At 42.4% G+C, this 18,215-nt stretch overlaps 2 protein-coding genes across 2 annotated transcripts; both read left to right on the forward strand.

The window, feature by feature from the left end:
- Window positions 1–1,180: 1,180 nt before the first annotated feature.
- LOC115966392 lies at window positions 1,181–3,253 on the forward strand. Its single transcript, XM_031085634.1, has one exon. The coding sequence runs from the start codon at window positions 1,181–1,183 to the stop codon at window positions 3,251–3,253; it is 2,073 nt and encodes a 690-aa protein (XP_030941494.1).
- A 12,453-nt stretch (window positions 3,254–15,706) lies between these two features.
- Window positions 15,707–17,490, forward strand: LOC115969240 (methyl-CpG-binding domain-containing protein 2-like). The gene is made up of 3 exons (XM_031088844.1): window positions 15,707–15,731; window positions 15,893–16,050; window positions 17,014–17,490. The coding sequence occupies exons 1-3, from the start codon at window positions 15,715–15,717 to the stop codon at window positions 17,214–17,216; spliced, it is 378 nt and encodes a 125-aa protein (XP_030944704.1). The 5' UTR covers window positions 15,707–15,714; the 3' UTR covers window positions 17,217–17,490.
- The last annotated feature ends 725 nt before the right edge of the window (window positions 17,491–18,215 follow it).

Genomic DNA, 18,215 nt, shown 5'->3' on the forward strand with positions numbered 1-18,215 from the left:
AGGATTTTCCCCATCATGATCATATCAATTGTGTCAAATTTATTTTCCACTAAATTTAGATTGGTGATTTGATTGTGCCTTAATTGAATTTGCATATAATTGAACTAGTAATTGATTAATTAATTGTAGTAGATTTTTTAACCAGACAGCTTTGTTGTTTTAGGGAGACACTCGTAAAAAAAGACTTTTGATGTAAATTATGTGTGGGCTATCTAATAATAAAATCAACATCGGCGTTAGCAACCTTCATCCAAAATGCAATCAAAAGGCTTCAAAAGGTTTCAATGACATGGTGGAATTTACGTTCTACCACAATATTTTGCTTTGATACATACAAGGACAAGAGCATTGAAATATAATTCCATCCCTATTTAGGAAATTAAATTTTTTTTTCACTTTCTATACCTTTTCGCTGAGTCAGAGTAGAATATTTTGATGCATATACTAAATTGAGTTTTGTGGGGGCCGCTCGATTAGTAGGCCCATTCAGTTCTGGCCTGTTGGGCCTGTGGCCCATCTGGGGGTGTATATCCGTCCGAGGACGCCATGGTCCTCGGCAATACGCGTCCGAGGAGGATCGGGGTTCTGTCTTGTTGTATCCAGGTCTCGGAACAAAGTTACTCTCAAAGGCAGAACAGCCGGTCGGGAATGAAAGAGATAAGGTAAACAAATATCTGTAACTACAGCTACCTCCGCATTAATGACTTCCCAACCAACTCTCTGGCCGCATTAATGTGGAGGTGATGCCTGAACAGTAATGGGGCAGCCTTACAGCTGCCCAGAGGAAGTTCTAGGAGGTGCTAGATGGGACAGAGAGAAATTCCCGGAATCCCACCTACACGTGTACGGTGTGGATGGAACGAAGGAGGTGGTATATAAACTGAAAGAAGAACCTGAAAAAAGGATCGGGCAAATAAAAAGAAGAAAACGTGCAAGAAGAAGAGAAGGAAGAACTGAGAGAGAAAAAGAGAAGAACACAAAGCGAGGAGGATACCTTAGGGCTATTTCCTAAAAGTCGACCTAGTTCTTAACACCCACGCTCTACAAATTACATTGTTCGGGCCTTTTTATGCCCGAACCCAGTACAGCTACGGCTCGTCGCGAATTGTGTCCCTACAATTGGCGCCGTCTATGGGAAGAGCTTGTGTTGACTTAAGTGGCTTTCGGTGCAACGTTTCTGATGGAGGAAGCGGGCCCACATCACCATACGGCGGGACCCCGTCAGGAGAATGTCAATCCTCACCAAGCGGAGTCGAGGGGCTCTCAGCATGGTGACCCTCGAGAGGGTCCCGAACAGGGAGAAGCCCACGAAAGGAGTGTACGTACAACTCATACAACCAGAATTCACTCTCATGGGAAAAGTCATGTTTCCCATGCAGAGCGTGAAGGGGATTTACAACGTGAGATTGCGGACCTGAAGAGAGAGTTGCGCCGTACGCGGACAGAGCGTTCCCCACCTCGCTCCGAACTATCGTCGGAGGAGTCGGATGGAGCTAGTTATAGGCAGAGATCCAGAACTCCACCAAGTGAGACTTTTTCCTATGAGGAGGAACGTCGCCGTCGACGTAGGCGCAGAGCCTCACCTAGCAGGGGCTTGGGTAACGAGGCAATGAACAAGGCCCTGAGTCAGATTTCTAAGTCACCCTTTACGAAGAACATTGATGATGCCATTCATCCTCGGCGATTCAATCAGCCGACTTTCTCTTTGTATGATGGCCATTCAGATCCGGTCGAGCATGTAAGCTATTATAGCCAGAAGATGGCTATTTATTCGAGGGACGATGCTTTGATGTGCAAAGTTTTCTCGTCGAGTTTGGGCCTGACGGCGATGAAGTGGTTCAACGGCTTAAGAGCCAATTCTGTGGGATCCTTTAAAGTGCTGACTCGGGCTTTTGGCGCTCGATTTATTACTTGCAGCAGGACTCCTCAGCCGTTGGGATCTTTGTTGGCCTTGTCCATGCGCGAGGGGGAGACCCTCAAGAATTACTCAGATAGGTATTGGGAAATGTTTAATGAAATTGAGGGAAATGAAATTGAGGGAAAGAACGATGATGTGGCTATAACTACTTTCAAAGCCGGCCTCCCAGCTGACCATGGTTTGAGGAAGTCCCTGACGGGTAAACCTGTCACCAGCATCTGTCAACTGATGGATAGGATAGACAAGTACAGGAGGGTAGAGGAGGATCAACTTCAGGGAAGAGGGAAGGCTAAAGCGATCCCTCAGGAGAGGAGGGACTTTAGGCCGGACCGTTATAACAACAACCGACCACGGAAGGACTTTGGTGGGCAGTCGGGCTCGGCGGACGCTCAGGTGGTTAATGCTGTGTTTCGAGAGCCAGTACAGCAAGTTTTGGAAAAGATAAAGAATGAGCCATTCTTCAAGTGGCCTAACAAGATGGCGGGAGAGCCCAGGAAACGTAACCCGAACTTGTACTGTCATTATCATCGAGATCATGGGCATACGACAGATAACTGCAGGAATCTATGGGACCACTTGGAGCAACTGGTCCAAGAAGGGAAATTGAAGCAACTCCTGCATCATTCTAGTGCGAGAGCGAGCCAAGCAGGTTTAGAGGGGAGGGGGGACGCCTCATCGAGACCCCCTCTTGGTACTATTAACGTTATCTTTGCGGCTCCAGGAAGGACCGGATCTTGCCCTTCTAAAGTGTTATCAGTATTCCGGCCCCCGGCCGAGGATCATCCTCAAGCTTCGAAGAGAGCCAGGGTGCGTGTCCCCTTAGTTTTGGGCTTTTCGGATGAGGACATGGCTGGGACCATACAGCCCCACGAGGATGCCTTGGTAGTGACGTTGAGGATTGGAAGGTATGATGTCAGAAGGGTGATGGTCGATCAAGGTAGCGTTGTGGATGTAATGTATCCAGATTTGTACAAGGGGCTCGGTTTGAAGCCCGAGAACTTGACTACATACAACTCTCCTCTGGTAAGTTTTGAGGGAAGGTTGGTTGTTCCTAAAGGACTGATTCGGTTGCCTGTGCAAGCAGGTACAGACGTGGTGGAGGTGGATTTTATTGTTGTGGATGTTTTCTCCCCGTACACAGCCATTATGGGCAGACCTTGGTTACATACCCTTAAAGCGGTGTCGTCTACGCTGCACCAGAAGGTGAAGTACCCATCTGGGAACCAAGTGTTGGAGATAATAGGGGATCAGGCGATGGCTCGGCAATGTCAGGTAGCGGCTATACAGCATCGGCCAGAGGCAGAGGCCTCGGCCACGGCCGACAACGAGTCATAGCAATTAATGCCCCCAGACGTTGACGCGGACGTGCCGACCAATGGGGTGGAGTGTGAGGATCTGGAGAGGGTGGTAGTTGCTGATGATGCTGAAAAATTCTTCTAGGTTGGGGCCAAATTGCCTTCGCAAGAGAAAGTGAGCTTGCTGGAATTCCTTCGGGCCAATTTGGACGTTTTTGCATGGGACCCGTATGAAGCTCCTGGGGTGGATTCGAATTTAATTTGTCACCGGCTGAATGTGAATCCGGCCGTTGTACCTAGGAGACAACCTCCCCGGCGACCGTCGGAGGAGCATGCCTAGGCGATAAGAAGCGAGGTCGCTAAGCTTAAACAGGCCAGGGCTATCAAGGAAGTTTTCTACCCTCAATGGTTGGCCAACACGGTGGTAGTAAAGAAGAAAACCGGAAAATGGTGGGTGTGCGTGGACTTCACAGATCTTAATAAGGCCTGTCCCAAGGATCCATTTCCTATGCCGAAGATTGACCAATTGGTAGATGCCACCGTGGGTCATCCCAAGATGAGTTTTCTGGATGCTTTCCAAAGGTATCACCAAATACCGCTGGCGGACGAGGATCAGGAAAAGACCGCATTTGTGACCCCGGTTGGAAACTACCATTACAAGGTGATACCTTTCGGCTTGAAAAATGCCGGATCTACCTACCAGCGTATGATGACGAAGATGTTCGAACCGCAACTAGGAAGGAGTATCGAAGTTTATATCGATGACATGGTGGTCAAGAGTAAAGTGGTATCTGAGCATGTGAAAGATCTCACGAATATCTTCGAGATACTGAGGAAACACAAGTTGCGCTTAAATGCTTCGAAATGCTCCTTTGGTGTGGGCTCTAGGAAATTCTTGGGATATATGGTGACCCATAGAAGAATTGAGGTAAATTCAGACCAGATTAAGGCCATTAACGACTTGAAGGCACCTCGGAACCCAAAAGAGGTGCAGAAACTAACTAGGATGACTGCGGCGTTGAATCGGTTTATCTCCAGGTCAGCCGAGAGGTGTCGTCCTTTTTTCCGTCTGTTATATAAGTGGCAAGGATTCGAATGGACCGCGGAGTGTGCTGAGGCGTTCCAGCAGTTGAAAGCGTACTTGTCCAAGCCGCCTATCATGTCTAGCCCTGTGGTGGATGAGGTGTTGTATGCCTATCTGGTGGTAGCCCCTCATGCAGTGAGTTTCGTTCTGATACGAGAAGACAATGGCATCCAAAGGCCAGTTTACTATGTAAGCAAATCCCTCCATGAAGCTGAGGTGAGATATCTGTCATTAAAGAAGGCCATACTGGCGGTCGTCCATGCAACGCGGAAACTCCCGCACTATTTTCAGGCTCACACTGTGGTTGTTTTGACCCAACTGCCTCTTAAGTCCATACTCAGAAGTGCCGACTACACCAGAAGAATTCCCAAGTGGGGCACGATCCTAGGTGCTTTCGATATCAAGTACATGCCTCGCACCTCGGTAAAGGGTCAAGTCCTTGCTGATCTGGTAGCTGAGTTCACCGAGTGCCTAGAGGAAGTTAACACAAGTCAGGATCACATGGATGAAAAATCGGTTGGCCTAATATCCGCGCAAGGAGAGTCTTTTTGGAAAGTGTACGTGGATGGGGCCGTAAACCAACGGGGAGCAGGATTGGGGTTAGTGTTGATATCCCCCGAGGAGGTCATCATCGAGAAGTCGTTAAGACTAGAATTCTCAGCTACTAACAACGAATCAAAATATGAAGCTTTAATAATGGGAATGAGTATGGTCCATAAAATGGGTGGGAAGGCAGTAAAATTGTTTTTAGATTCGAAGTTGGTGGTCGGTCAGGTGACAGGGGAGTTGGAGGCCCGAGATCCAAGGATGCAAGGATATTTGAATCGGGTCAGGCGTATGCGTGCAAGGTTCGAGCCCTTTGAGGTGTTACATATCCCTCGTAGTGAAAATACTCACGCTGATTCCTTAGCGACCCTTGCCACCACATCAGCGCGAAGTCTTCCTCGAGTGATTATCGTTGAGGACCTATGTACTCCCACCTTGCCAGAGAAGGAGGTTAGCCAGGTCAATCAAACCAATCCGTTGACAAGTTGGATGGACCCAATATTAAAATTCCTTGAAAGTGACGTATTGCCTGATGATAAGACGGAAGCTGAAAAAATACGAAGGAAAGCTCCTCGGTACTGGTTATCCGAGGACAGAAAGTTGTACAAGCGGTCCTTCTTTGGGTCGTACTTGCTCTGTGTACCCCCTGAGACAGCAGAGTTGATACTGGAGGAACTACATGAGGGCATCTGTGGAAGTCATACCGGACGAAGGTCTCTAGCCTGTCGAGCCCTCACACAAGGGTATTGGTGGCCGAATATGCGAAATGAAGCGCAGGAGTACGTTAAGAAGTGCGATCAATGTCAAAGATATGCCCCAAATATCCACCAACCGGGAGGGGCTCTTAACCCTCTCTCCAGCCCTTGGCCTTTTGCCCAGTGGGGGTTGGACATTGTCGGCTCATTTCCTAAAGCCATAGGAAACAAGAAGTACCTTCTGGTCGGCACAGACTACTTCACTAAATGGGTCGAAGCTGAGCCCTTGGCGAACATCAGAGATGTAGATGTGAAGAAGTTCGTATGGAAGAACATTGTCACACGGTTTGGGATTCCCCGGACTCTTGTCTCAGACAATGGACTCTAATTCGATAGCAAGGCCTTTAGGGAATATTGTTCAGAACTGGGAATAAGAAATAAATATTCCACTCCGGCTTATCCACAAGGCAATGAGCAGGCTGAAGCTGTTAACAAATCAATAGTCAACGGGCTTAAAAAGAGATTGGATGACGCGAAAGGAAAATGGGTGGAAGATTTGCCACATGTGCTTTGGATGTACCGAACCACCCCCCGACGCTCGACGGGAGAAACTCCTTTTTCCATGACCTATGGGGCCGAGGCCGTCATCCCCCTGGAAACTGGATTCCCGACGCTAAGAACCAGTACATTCTCTTCGAGTAACAATGATGCGATGTTGGAAAAAAGTCTAGACTTGATTGAGGAACGAAGGGAGACCGCGATGGTTCGACTAGCTTACTACCAACATAAGCTCAAGCAGGGCTATGACAGCAACGTGAAAGTAAGGCCATTAGCCATTGGAGATCTGGTGTTGAGGAAAGTCTTGGGAGCGACTAAGAATCCAAATTGGGGAAAGCTGAGACCTAACTGGGAAGGGCCCTATCGGATCACTTCTGTAGCAGGAATATGAGCATACTATCTAGAGGACCTAGATGAAAAACCTGTACTTCATCCGTGGAATGTAAATAACCTCAAGAGGTATTATTATTAATAAAAATGTTTCAATTCAAATATTCTCTTTTAACTTATGTCAATTTTATATCCCGTACTGCTATATCCTATATCGTGTAGTTTGAAATGTTAAACAGAAACTAAGTTATGCCAGGTCCTTGGATCGCAAACTTAGTGGAAATTAACGTCTCTTGATTTATATTGAAATGTTAAACAGAAACTAAGTTATGCCAGGTCCTCGGATCGCAAACTTAGTGGAAATTAACGTCCCTTGATTTATAATGAAATGTTAAACAGAAACTAAGTTATGCCAGGTCCTCGGATCGCAAACTTAGTGGAAATTAACGTCCCTTGATTTATAATGAAATGTTAAACAGAAATTAAGTTATGCCAGGTTCTCGGATCGCAAACTTAGTGGAAATTAACGTCCCTTGATTTATAATGAAATGTTAAACAGAAACTAAGTTATGCCAAGTCCTCGGATCGCAAACTTAGTGGAAATTAACGTCCCTTGATTTATAATGAAATGTTAAACCGAAACTAAGTTATGCCAGGTCCTCGGATCGCAAACTTAGTAGAAATTAACGTCCCTTGATTTATAATGAAATGTTAAACAGAAACTAAGTTATGCCAGGTCCTCGGATCGCAAACTTAGTGGAAATTAACGTCCCTTGATTTATAATGAAATGTTAAACAGAAACTAAGTTATGCCAGGTCCTCGGATCGCAAACTTAGTGGAAATTAACGTTCCTTGATTTATAATGAAATGTTAAACAGAAACTAAGTTATGCCAGGTCCTCGGATCGCAAATTTAGTGGAAATTAACGTCCTTTGATTTATAATGAAATGTTAAACAGAAACTAAGTTATTCCAGGTCCTCGGACCGCAAACTTAGTGGAAATTAACGTCCCTTGATTTATATTGAAATGTTAAACAGAAACTAAGTTATGCCAGGTCCTCGGATCGCAAATTTAGTGGAAATTAACGTCCCTTGATTTATATTGAAATGTTAAACAGAAGCTAAGATATGCCAGATCCTCAGATTGCAAACTTAGTGGAAATTAACGTCACATAATTTACATTGTAGTGTTAAAGCAAAAACTAAATTATTCCAGGTCCTCGGATCGCGAACTTTAATTGCAATGATAAAGGAGGCGAGTGCAAACATAACACAACGGAAAATAGCAAGAGTGATAAGAAAATAAACAAGGAAATCCTCTATTAAAATGTTTGATTGAGTTACAAAACAGTTTTTACTTTCTCAGTTTTGACTAGGTTTGTAGATTCTGGCGAATAAGTTTGGCTTCGAAGGCGCTATTCCATCTTTAGCTTGAGTAGTGCCTCCAGCCGGTAGAATGGTAGAGTCTAATTCCCGCTGAAAACTCGAGGAGGCCGCCTTTGCCTCCTAAGCGGTGGGGTTCTTGTCTGAGGAAACCCCTGACTGAGCGAATTCCTTTCTTGCTGGTTCCGGTTGGTCACGAGGTGAAGAATTGCGAGGCAAAACCTCCTCGGCTAAGGTAACAACTGTAGAAGGAGCATCGGCCTGCTCGGGATGAAGAGCTGAGGGTCGTATCGCCTAGGGATAAAATATGCTCTTCGACCTGCGTAATTCGGAGGAGGCTTCAATTCCGGCTCGGTCAAGAGCCTCGTTCCAAGTCCTTGCACAATAGATGCGGCATACCTCAGGAACCTTGGCCCTCAAAGCCTCATTAGTTTCAGCTATACCGACTTCGTAGCCTCTCTGCTCAGCTTCATTTATCGCCTGTTCGGCGTCGGTTTTTGCTTTCTCGGCTTGCTCCTGGAGCTTTTCAGCTCGCTCCCTTAGTTTCTGAGTTTCCTCCAGATGTTTCTTGAGAGCAAGAACTTGCTCCTGAGTCTTCTTTAATTCGGCCTTCGCCTCGCGCAGAAGCCGTGCTTGGTCCTCGGCCTGCTCCTGACAACCTTTCAATGCTGACTCGGCGCTGTTGCGGGCTTGTTCTTCGATCTGTAGCTTTTTCCTTGCATCAGCCAAATCCTGTTCCGATTTGGATAAGGTCTGCACGGCCATTACCCGTCTTTTCCTTTTGCCATCTAGCTGATTAGAACAAGCATTGAGCATCTCATCCAGCTTGAAAGTATTTTGGATAATCTATAAAAAATAAAGGGGGGGGTCAACACTATAACCAATAAAAAGGGAGTGTTAGTGAATTGATAGCCATGGGATATAAAAAAAAGAAGAAGAAAGGATAAAAGACAGCTCCTTACCATGCCCAAGTATCGCTTGTTCTCGAGGACAAGCTCATTCTTTCGCATACTCTTAATTTCGGCCATGTCTTTCGGGAGTAGTAAGGCTTCCTCTACGGCCGAAGCTACGTGACACCCTATGCCGCCGTTGAAATCCCTTATAGAAGCATCGTCTCGAAGGGGCTCCCCACCATGCATAGGTGCTAGCAACCATGCTTGTGGTTCAGGATGGGAGGAAGCAGGTTTCTCTTGACCTCGCGTGGTTGGGTGTTTAGTTTTCTACTGCTTCGCGGCTTGTTGGTCCTCCTCCTCTCGGGTGGGACGAGACTTGTTCGTCATCGACGCCTCTTCGTCTTTCTGTCCTCTGCGCCTTTTCGGCTCCACAGGGCTGGGAAGTGCAGGTTATGGAGTCGAACGGGAAGGGTGGTGAGGGGCTGGGGGAGGGGACTCAGTTGTAAGAGATGAAGCCTGGTGTGGTGTTGTTTTCGCTGGTATCGACTTTCCTGGCTGGCCTTCCAACAGCTCCAGCAAGCTTTTCTGGGGTTTCCTTTGCATCCCCATGTCGTCAGAGCCCTCCTCTGTTCTTGTAGGTTGACCAGAAGTAACGAACTCGTCCGAGGATTCAGATACGGTTACGATGGCGTTCTCTCCTTTTCCCTTTTTCCTTCCCCTTCTTGTCCCTTTCTCCCTAAGGGTAGATAAGGGAGGAGAAGTTTCCACCGAAACGCTGACTATCGAAAGTGACTCTGTGCGAGGTGTGTTCTGGGGTAGCGGAATGCCCTCTGGAACAATAAACCCTTCGTAGGCAACACTGATACGGTGAAGTCGGGGATCGCGTGCTCTGATCACGCACTTCGGCGACTGAAAGGCAAAAGAAAGAGGGGTATAGCCGAGAATCAAGTGCGCTGCCCGGAGCTGACCATCAGCCTCGTTCACATATATCTCGACCTTCAATAGCCTGTCCAAGCTCTCCTTATTGACCAACTTGAGATTGGGCTTTATGTAACGCCTATCTGCAAAACCGTTGATCCTAAAATTAAAGCTATGGGATGCAAACATAGTAAAAATAAGCAAAATGTGCTCACAAACTGAGTAATACATAGCTACAACTACTTGCCCACCTGGTGTTCCCTCTACTGTCGGGCAAGGCAATCCATCGTGCCATTCCCCAGAGAAAATAAGGAAGTCCTCCTGTAGGTTCTTATTTGAAGTGGGGAGGCACTGAATTAACCGTATTTCAGGATATCTCGATTTTAGATAATATCCCTGGCCAGCTAGACGATGAAGGTTGTACACCCAATTCACGTTGTGATGGGTTAAACCTAGGTTCATTCTCTTATTCAGAGCGTTTATGCTTCCCAAAACCCTAAACATGTTTGGGGCACACTGGGTGGGGGATAACCTAAAGAAGCTGAGGTAACTCCTAGTGACACTGCCCGTGGGGATGGTCATCTCGCCCTCAATGAAGGCGATCATGGGGATAACTACTTCCCCAGTTTGCCTGGCGTCAACCCACTCCCCTTGGGTCGTGTACCGCATCCCTACCGTTGGGGGGATCTGATACTTAGAACGAAAGTTCCTAATACCCTCCTCGGATTCAACAAGACATCGAAATGGATTCTTTTGTTTCCCCAATTTTCTAAAAAAAAAAGAAAAAACTTAGAAGAAAGGACTATCGGGCTCGTCGAAGTGAAAATGGTAAAAACTACAAGAGGACTTACAGGTTCAAAGGAGAGATGTTGGACAACGTACGATTATTTGTAGTCACCAGAAGGATAACGAAAATTGGAAGAAGGCAAGTTCAATGTTTGAGCTCTGGAACCCTGTAATTCTCGAAGATAGAATGCACGTTTAATTAAGGAACGCCTTTATAGTCATGTGAGGATTGTGAGCGATGAAATTCCCGCTCGCGAGGCAAGGGAAGCCATCTGCCGTTCGATTGAGATCTCACCGTTGAACATGGGAGACAAAAGAGTTGTCAAAATTAAATGCTGCCAAAGTCGGGATGCTGAAACGTCAGAGGCATGCTCCGAAATACACACAGGTGCAGGCTCGTGACGTCAAAATCCACCTTCTCTCCCGAGGAGTCGAAAAGTAGGATTTTGAGGGGCTATTGTGGGGGCCGCTCGATTAGTAGGCCCATTCAGTTCTGGCCTGTTGGGCCTGTGGCCCATCTGGGGGTGTATATCCGTCCGAGGACGCCATGGTCCTCGGCAGTACGCGTCCGAAGAGGATCGGGGTTCTGTCTTGTTGTATCTAGGTCTCGGAACCAAGTTACTCTCAGAGGCAGAACAGCCGGTTGGGAATGAAAGAGATAAGGTAAACAAATATCTGTAACTACAGCTACCTCCGCATTAATGACTTCCCAACCAACTCTCTGGCCGCATTAATGTGGAGGTGATGCCTGAACAGTAATGGGGCAGCCTTACAGCTGCCCAGAGGAAGTTCTAGGAGGTGCTAGATGGGACAGAGAGAAATTCCTGGAATCCCACCTACACGTGTACGGTGTGGATGGAACGAAGGAGGTGGTATATAAACTGAAAGAAGAACCTGAAAAAAGGATCGGGCAAAAAAAAGAAGAAAACGTACAAGAAGAAGAGAAGGAAGAACTGAGAGAGAAAAAGAGAAGAACACAAAGTGAGGAGGATACCTTAGGGCTATTTCCTAAAAGTCGACCTAGTTCTTAACACCCACGCTCTACAAATTACATTGTTCGGGCCTTTTTACGCGCGAACCTAGTACAGCTACGGCTCATCGCGAATTGTGTCCCTACAAGTTTCAATCATAGTAATAAATGTTTAAATAATAGATGGGCCATCAGACTGTGTACACATAAAGTAAATTCAAGTACACTGTTTACTTAAAAAAAAATAGGGATGTTTATCTCACATTGGTTGTGTGTCTAGTGTCTGCTATTTATAATTTCAGTTTCCAACTATAAAGGTCATTTTGTAGTTGTATTCTGGTTATGTAATGTATTATATGTAAAAAATGATAGTGTTGATGGTTCTACCTCAAGTCACTTAGTCAACAGAGCTTTAGTTCATAGACAAGCATAGTCACATAAATGACTTGTAGTTCAATCATAATATTGTAAAGCTGTGTGTAGTTTAGTATAAGAACATGTGGTGTTAGTTAGTTACACTACTGTACACGTGTTTGTATTCTATTAGTCATTACACAATTCTATTAGGATAGAGTTGGTGCCTAAATTTGTTATGATTGGTTAGCCTATATATGTTGTATCTCATGTAATCTATTCTCAATGAAAGATTCAGTTTCTCATTCTTTCTCTTCTAGAACTTTCTCTTAAAGAGTTATAGTTTTCTTCTTGGTATCAGAGCTCCATTAATGGCATCCTCTGCAACAACAGGGTCAACCTTAAGCTCATCAATTACTCATGATGTAAATCCATCGCTGTTGCTCTTGTTAAATATGGCAAGTATGGTTAGTGTGAAACTTGATTACAATAATTATATGGTGTGGAGACATCAGATTGAAGTGATTCTGGTAGCTTATTCAATGATCAATTTCATCAGTGATGATGATCATGCTCCAGATCGTTTGCTTAAGGATAGCTCAAGAAACTTTACAACTGAAGCTGATCCAGAGTTTTTTCAATGGAAGAGTCGTGAGCAAGCCTTGTTTACTTTCCTTAATTCAACTCTGTCTCCCTCAATCATGGATCTTACAGTAGGTTAGAGGTCTAGACGAGGAGTTTGAGAAAAGGTTTGCCTTAATTTCAGGCTCTCATGTACTTAGTCTTAGGGATGAACTAATGAGCATCAAGAAAGGCTCAGAATCTATGGATTCTTTCTTCCAAAGAATTAAAGAGGTCAGAGATAAACTTGGGGCTGTAGCCGTCTATGTTGATGAAGAAGAGCTCATTCATCTAGTTCTTGAAGCCCTACCATCAGAGTATGATGCATTCTACTCTGCAATTAGAACTAGAAATGACATTCTTACACTTGAAGAGTTGAACACTCTCTTGAATGCTGAAGAAAGGTCAATCAAGAAGAGGTCTATTGCTTCAAATCTCAGGGATTCTTCTTCTTTAGCTATGGCAGTCAATCAATTTCATCAGCTCAATCAAGGTCAAGGTAGGGGAAGAGGCAAGAATGGCAATACTAAGGGTTATGGTAATGGCAGAGGTGGTAATCAGTTTTCTGGTGGTGGTCATTTTCCTCATGGTCATAATCAAGGGTTTGATCAGCATCAATTCACCTCTATGCCACAAACCAAGTCTGCTTCTTCTTAGGCTCAGAAGGTCACATGTCAAATCTGTGGCAAGAATGGACATTCTGCCTTTGATTGTTATCATCGAATGAATTTTGCTTACCAAGGAAGACATGCTCCAGCTAAGCTTGCTTCCATGGCTACAAGATCAATGGCTGCTTCATCAAATGCTAATCAGAATCATAATTGGTTAACTGACACTGGTGCTTCTGATCATATCACATCAAATTTATCTCAGCTTTCTGTTGCTCAACAACTTGCAGCTGGTGACTCTGTTACAGTTGGCAATGGGCAAGATTTACCTGTCACACATATTGGTAATGGTAAGCTTGTTACTTCTTCTCATAATTTCTGTTTGAACAATATTCTTAGGGTTCCTCAAATTGCTTCAAATTTGCTGTCAGTTCACAAACTATGTCTTCAAAATAATGCATTTTGTTATTTTGATGCCTATTAGTTCTTAATTCAGGATTTACTTGCGAGGAAAGTGCTTTACAGAGGGCTGAGTAAGGATGGAGTCTACTGCATACTTGCTTCTGCCTCTCTGCCTTCCTCCTCTTCTTCCCATATCAATTCTGATGGCTTTACTGCACTCTCTCCATAGACTTTACTTTGGCACAATAGGCTTGGACACCCTTGTGCTAAGATTTTACATTCAGCTATGTCTTTCTATCCTTCTGTTCAACTTTCATTTGTTAGTGATATATGTTCCAAATGTACATCTTGTATAAGTGCCAAAATGCACAAATTTCCTTTTCCTCAACATGTATCCAGTACTGAATTTCCCTTTCAATTAGTGCATTTAGATGTTTGGGGTCCTGCTCCAGTCACTTCTATTATTGAACATAGATTTTATGTGATTTTTGGAGATGATTTTACTCGCTTTACTTGGTTATTTCTGTTGAAAAGAAAGTCTGCTGTGTTCAAGCTCTTCTTGCATTTCAAGTCTTTAGTTGCTAATCAATTTAATGCTAAAATCCAAACCTTAAGAATTGATGGTGGTGGTGATTTTGTTAGTACCAATTTCAAGTATTTTTGTTTGGAGCATGGCATTCAACATCAACTTTCTTGCCTTTACTCTCCTTAACAAAATGGTGTTACTAAGAGAAAACACAGGCAGATTGTGGAAATTGGTTTGTCTATGCTTCATCATTCTAATCTTCCTTTTTCTTATTGGTCTTATGCCTTTAGTATTGCCGTTTATCTTCTCAATAGGATTCCCTCTTCTATTTTGAATTTTATTTCACATTGGGAAAAATTGTATGGTCACAAACCACCACTTCATGCTTTGAAAACTTTTGGTTGTGCTGTTTACCCTTACTTGAGGCCTTATGTTTCTAGTAAATTTGATCCTAAGTCTAGTCAATGCATATTTTTTTGATATCCTCCTTAGTCCAAGGGTTATATTTGTTTAGATGTTCTTACTGACATAATTTATATTTCTTATCATTGTATTTTTGATAAGTTTGTTTTTCCTTCTTTTTCTATCTCTATTGTTGAGTCTTTTTCCAATATTCCTGCTTCTTCTGCTCCTTTTGATGTTTGGTTTTCTTCTTTACTTCCAATTTCTTCTCTAGGCATTACTCATTCTAGTTCTAACACTACTTCTGGTCCTACTCCTTCCAACTTGAGTTGGAAGTTTTTAAAGATTATATTTTTGTTGATTTTGTTTAGTAATTTTTGAGGTAGTGTGTGTGGAGGGATGGATTTTGTGAGCAATAAATTGCATTGGAAGTTTTTGTATATGAATTAATTTTCTTGCTCTGTAATTGTAAATTGCATTGGAAGGTTTAAGTGTATCTAAATTTGGCATATTCATTGAAACCCGATGAAAACTACCTCAGCTCAACTAGCATAGTCTACCATTTGGTTTGGTACATATTTTTATCTATGTTGAACATTGTTATTTGATGATCATTAGGTGGTTTAACATGTTGCACAATTTTGGATGGTTGATTTTTTATTGATTATTTTATAAATGTATATTTAAAAAATGACAAAACTTAGGTACGGTACCTTAGGTACTGTTCTTCAGGTTCCCCTCTTAAGATTCATTTGTGTGACTATTTAATTAAAAAATACACTTCCATCTCATGAGAAAAAATCCACTTAGCGTAATCTTAAAAGGGAAACCTATTAACTTATTTGTTTATGTTAAACTTTTTAAAACCTCACTTTCCTGATTACAATTATACTTTAGTCAATTTTTTTTTTTAAATTTTTTATAAATAAGCAAGTAAGTTCTTTAGTAAAAAGAATCCAAGCGTACTTAACTTCTATGTTTATTTTTCTAGTTGTTCTACATAATATTCATGCTGTGAATGAAAGTTTTTATTCACGTGACTATTTGGAATTACTAGAAATATTAAAATTTTTCTGTACGAGTTAAACAAAAAAATGTGTTTTCTAGCTCATTTTCAAGGTCGCAACCAAACATAAGAAAACCAGTTAGTTTTTCCAAAAAGGTTTTTAACTTGATACCTGGTGCGGTTGTATTGTGTTTGATATATGAGATTTAGCAGTTTTCCTTATTATAGCTTTGAGTTTTGCTTTCAAAGTATATGTTTTCCCCCTATTTTTGATTTCCAAAGTCTTTAAGAAAAAAATTAGAGGTCAAGCCTTGGTGCAATGGCCAGTGCCATCCACCAAAGCAACAAGTAACAGGTTCGAATCCAGGAATTAGCCTTCTCAAAAAATAACTTGAGTTCAGGCAAGAGACTACGCTCAATGGTGGAGGTCCAAAAGTATGGTGTTGCCCTGTACTCCAATATTTCCCTGTTGCATCACTTTTGTAAATAATTGCGTAAACTGAATAACTAAATAACTTGTGGGTGTTCAAAGGTTCACAAGTATAATGTATTTCCTATTCAAATAACAACCTTTTGTGGGGCTTCTGCATTTGCAGGTACTTTCTAGAACATCCAGAGCGTATGACTGATGGGGTAACTCTCTCACAATTCTCATTTCAAATTCCAAGGCCTTTGCAGGAAAATTATGTGAGAAAGTGCCCTACACGTCGAGCTGCCTTATGTGATGGCACTAGACCCCTTGAACCTGATGAAGGTATGCAGAACAAACTACCTACTTCTCAAAAACAAACTGAAAAGCGACTTTTTTAATTACCTCTAAATTTTGCTTGAGGAGAGAAAGTTTCACCTAATTTAAGCTATGGCATAATGCCATCAATCTAGGGACTAGTGGTATCTCTGTAAGAATTGAGGGATTTTTATGCCACACACCTGTTTTGTTCATGAATCACCATTTACTCATTAATGTAATTTATCATCAAAATCATGGTTTTATGCCATACGCCTGTGTTTTTTTCATGAATCACCATTTACTCATTAATGTAATTTATCCTCAAAATCATATTCTAATGGGTTTTTCTTGGTTGTATTTAGTCCATATATCCTTATTTATGTAGTTAGTCCGTATATACTTATTTATATGTTCGTTCTGTGGGTTCAGTTAAGGCTCCCAAATTACATTTGCATTACCATTCCTCTTTTGTCATTAATTCTGTACCATCACACTGAAAGTTGATACCTATGGTTTGGGGCTCTCCTGCATATCAATTAACTTTGCTGCAGTGTACAATCATCAGATTAAACTGCAAACCTGATGTCTGATTTGAATTTCATATAGAATATTCCAATTGAACAGGGGTTTGCTGTTTGATTTGAATTACAATATTGAATATCCAGATTGAAAAGTGCTTTGCTATGAAATGTGTATCTTTTTTCCCTTTTGATAACGTCTAAAGTGGTGCTGGCTGAATTTAAAGGAAAAACCATCAGTTTCTCTACTTGCTTGACTTGGTTCATCACCACAGCTTTTCCTGTCTCTATTCTTCCATCTTCATGGGATAAAAATGAAACTTTAAAGAACTCGATTTTCAAACTGTTAGAATAGGATAATTGGCAAAATGAGGTGTTTTAGAGTGTAAAACCTTTGACCATTTTCCGTTATCTTAGTTATGGAATATTTTGTTGCATTTAATAACAATGTCCCTTTTGTTTTATGCAGTGAGTCCCCTGTCTTGGGCAGGCCCAGATGACGGTCCAGACTTGCAGCTTAATAGGTCAGCAATGCCTTCTCCTTACTTTGAGGCACCTGTTTTTGATCCTGTTCATCAAGACCCGCAAAGAAGCGAGCAAGAACTCCTACAAAGGAGATGTACAGTAGTAAGCCAAATTAAAATTATCATAGGGGTTAAGGTTGATGGGTGAAATTATGATCATGGGTTGGTCAAGATAGCGTTTTGGTTTTGTTTCTCCTGTAACTGCTCACTCTGTATCTTGTCTTATGTTGCCCCACATTACTAGATTATGTTTCCAGAGGAAAAAGGGGAAGTTTTGTTGAGAAAGAATGTGAAATAGAACAGGTCAGCTTGGGGTTTAAGGGTTAGCGTTGTAGGCTTGGCGTCTGGCCTTTGTGAAGAACCCGTATAAAAGAAAATATATAGTTTATATTGGATCTGTCAACTGATTTCACAATTATGTACATGCATGACCTCTTAACTCCGCCTATCTTGGTGATTCTAGTGAGTTTTGAATGTTTTATTATTTGTTCTCTCTCTCCCTCTCTCCACACACACACAAAGGTTATATATCTTGGAGAGTATATTGATCCATGCATTGATAGATATGGATATATGGTCTGAATTCCATGGTCTGATTGTAGCCTGTGTCAAAAATTAAGTGGTGGTACCATTGTACCTTAAGGAATTTTTGCCAAGTTATTGCCTTACGGAGGATAATCATTAATCAGTCACTAATCCTCATAAGGCAAGTACTCGATGGACTGATTATATTCAAACTGTAAACACAACACTGACAACTCAACAAATACAGAGCTGCAAATAGCAAACCTGACCGAACAAGATTCAAACATAAAGCCATGTTCCGATTTTAAACTGATAAATGAAAAGACAATTGCTGTTAAAAAAGGGCATCATTTGGATCAACAAAGTTTTTAGGCTTACATATATTTTTCTATCGTATTTAAGAACCCCTAATGGATTCAAAGTTCATGTGAATGAAACATTCTCGTTCGAGTTTAGTTAAGACCATAAATTTTTTCACAATTCTAATGTGGCAAATTGTGAGTTGCTATCAATTAGGGTTGTGACAAAGGTAGTGACAAAAGTTGTTGTACAAAAGCTGTCCACAGATTTTTGTTTCTTCTTAAATTCCGGCTGATGAAATTTTTAATGTTAAGGAGACTAT

Source organism: Quercus lobata, chromosome 11 (assembly GCF_001633185.2).
Source record: "Quercus lobata isolate SW786 chromosome 11, ValleyOak3.0 Primary Assembly, whole genome shotgun sequence".
Taxonomy (NCBI): domain Eukaryota; kingdom Viridiplantae; phylum Streptophyta; class Magnoliopsida; order Fagales; family Fagaceae; genus Quercus; species Quercus lobata.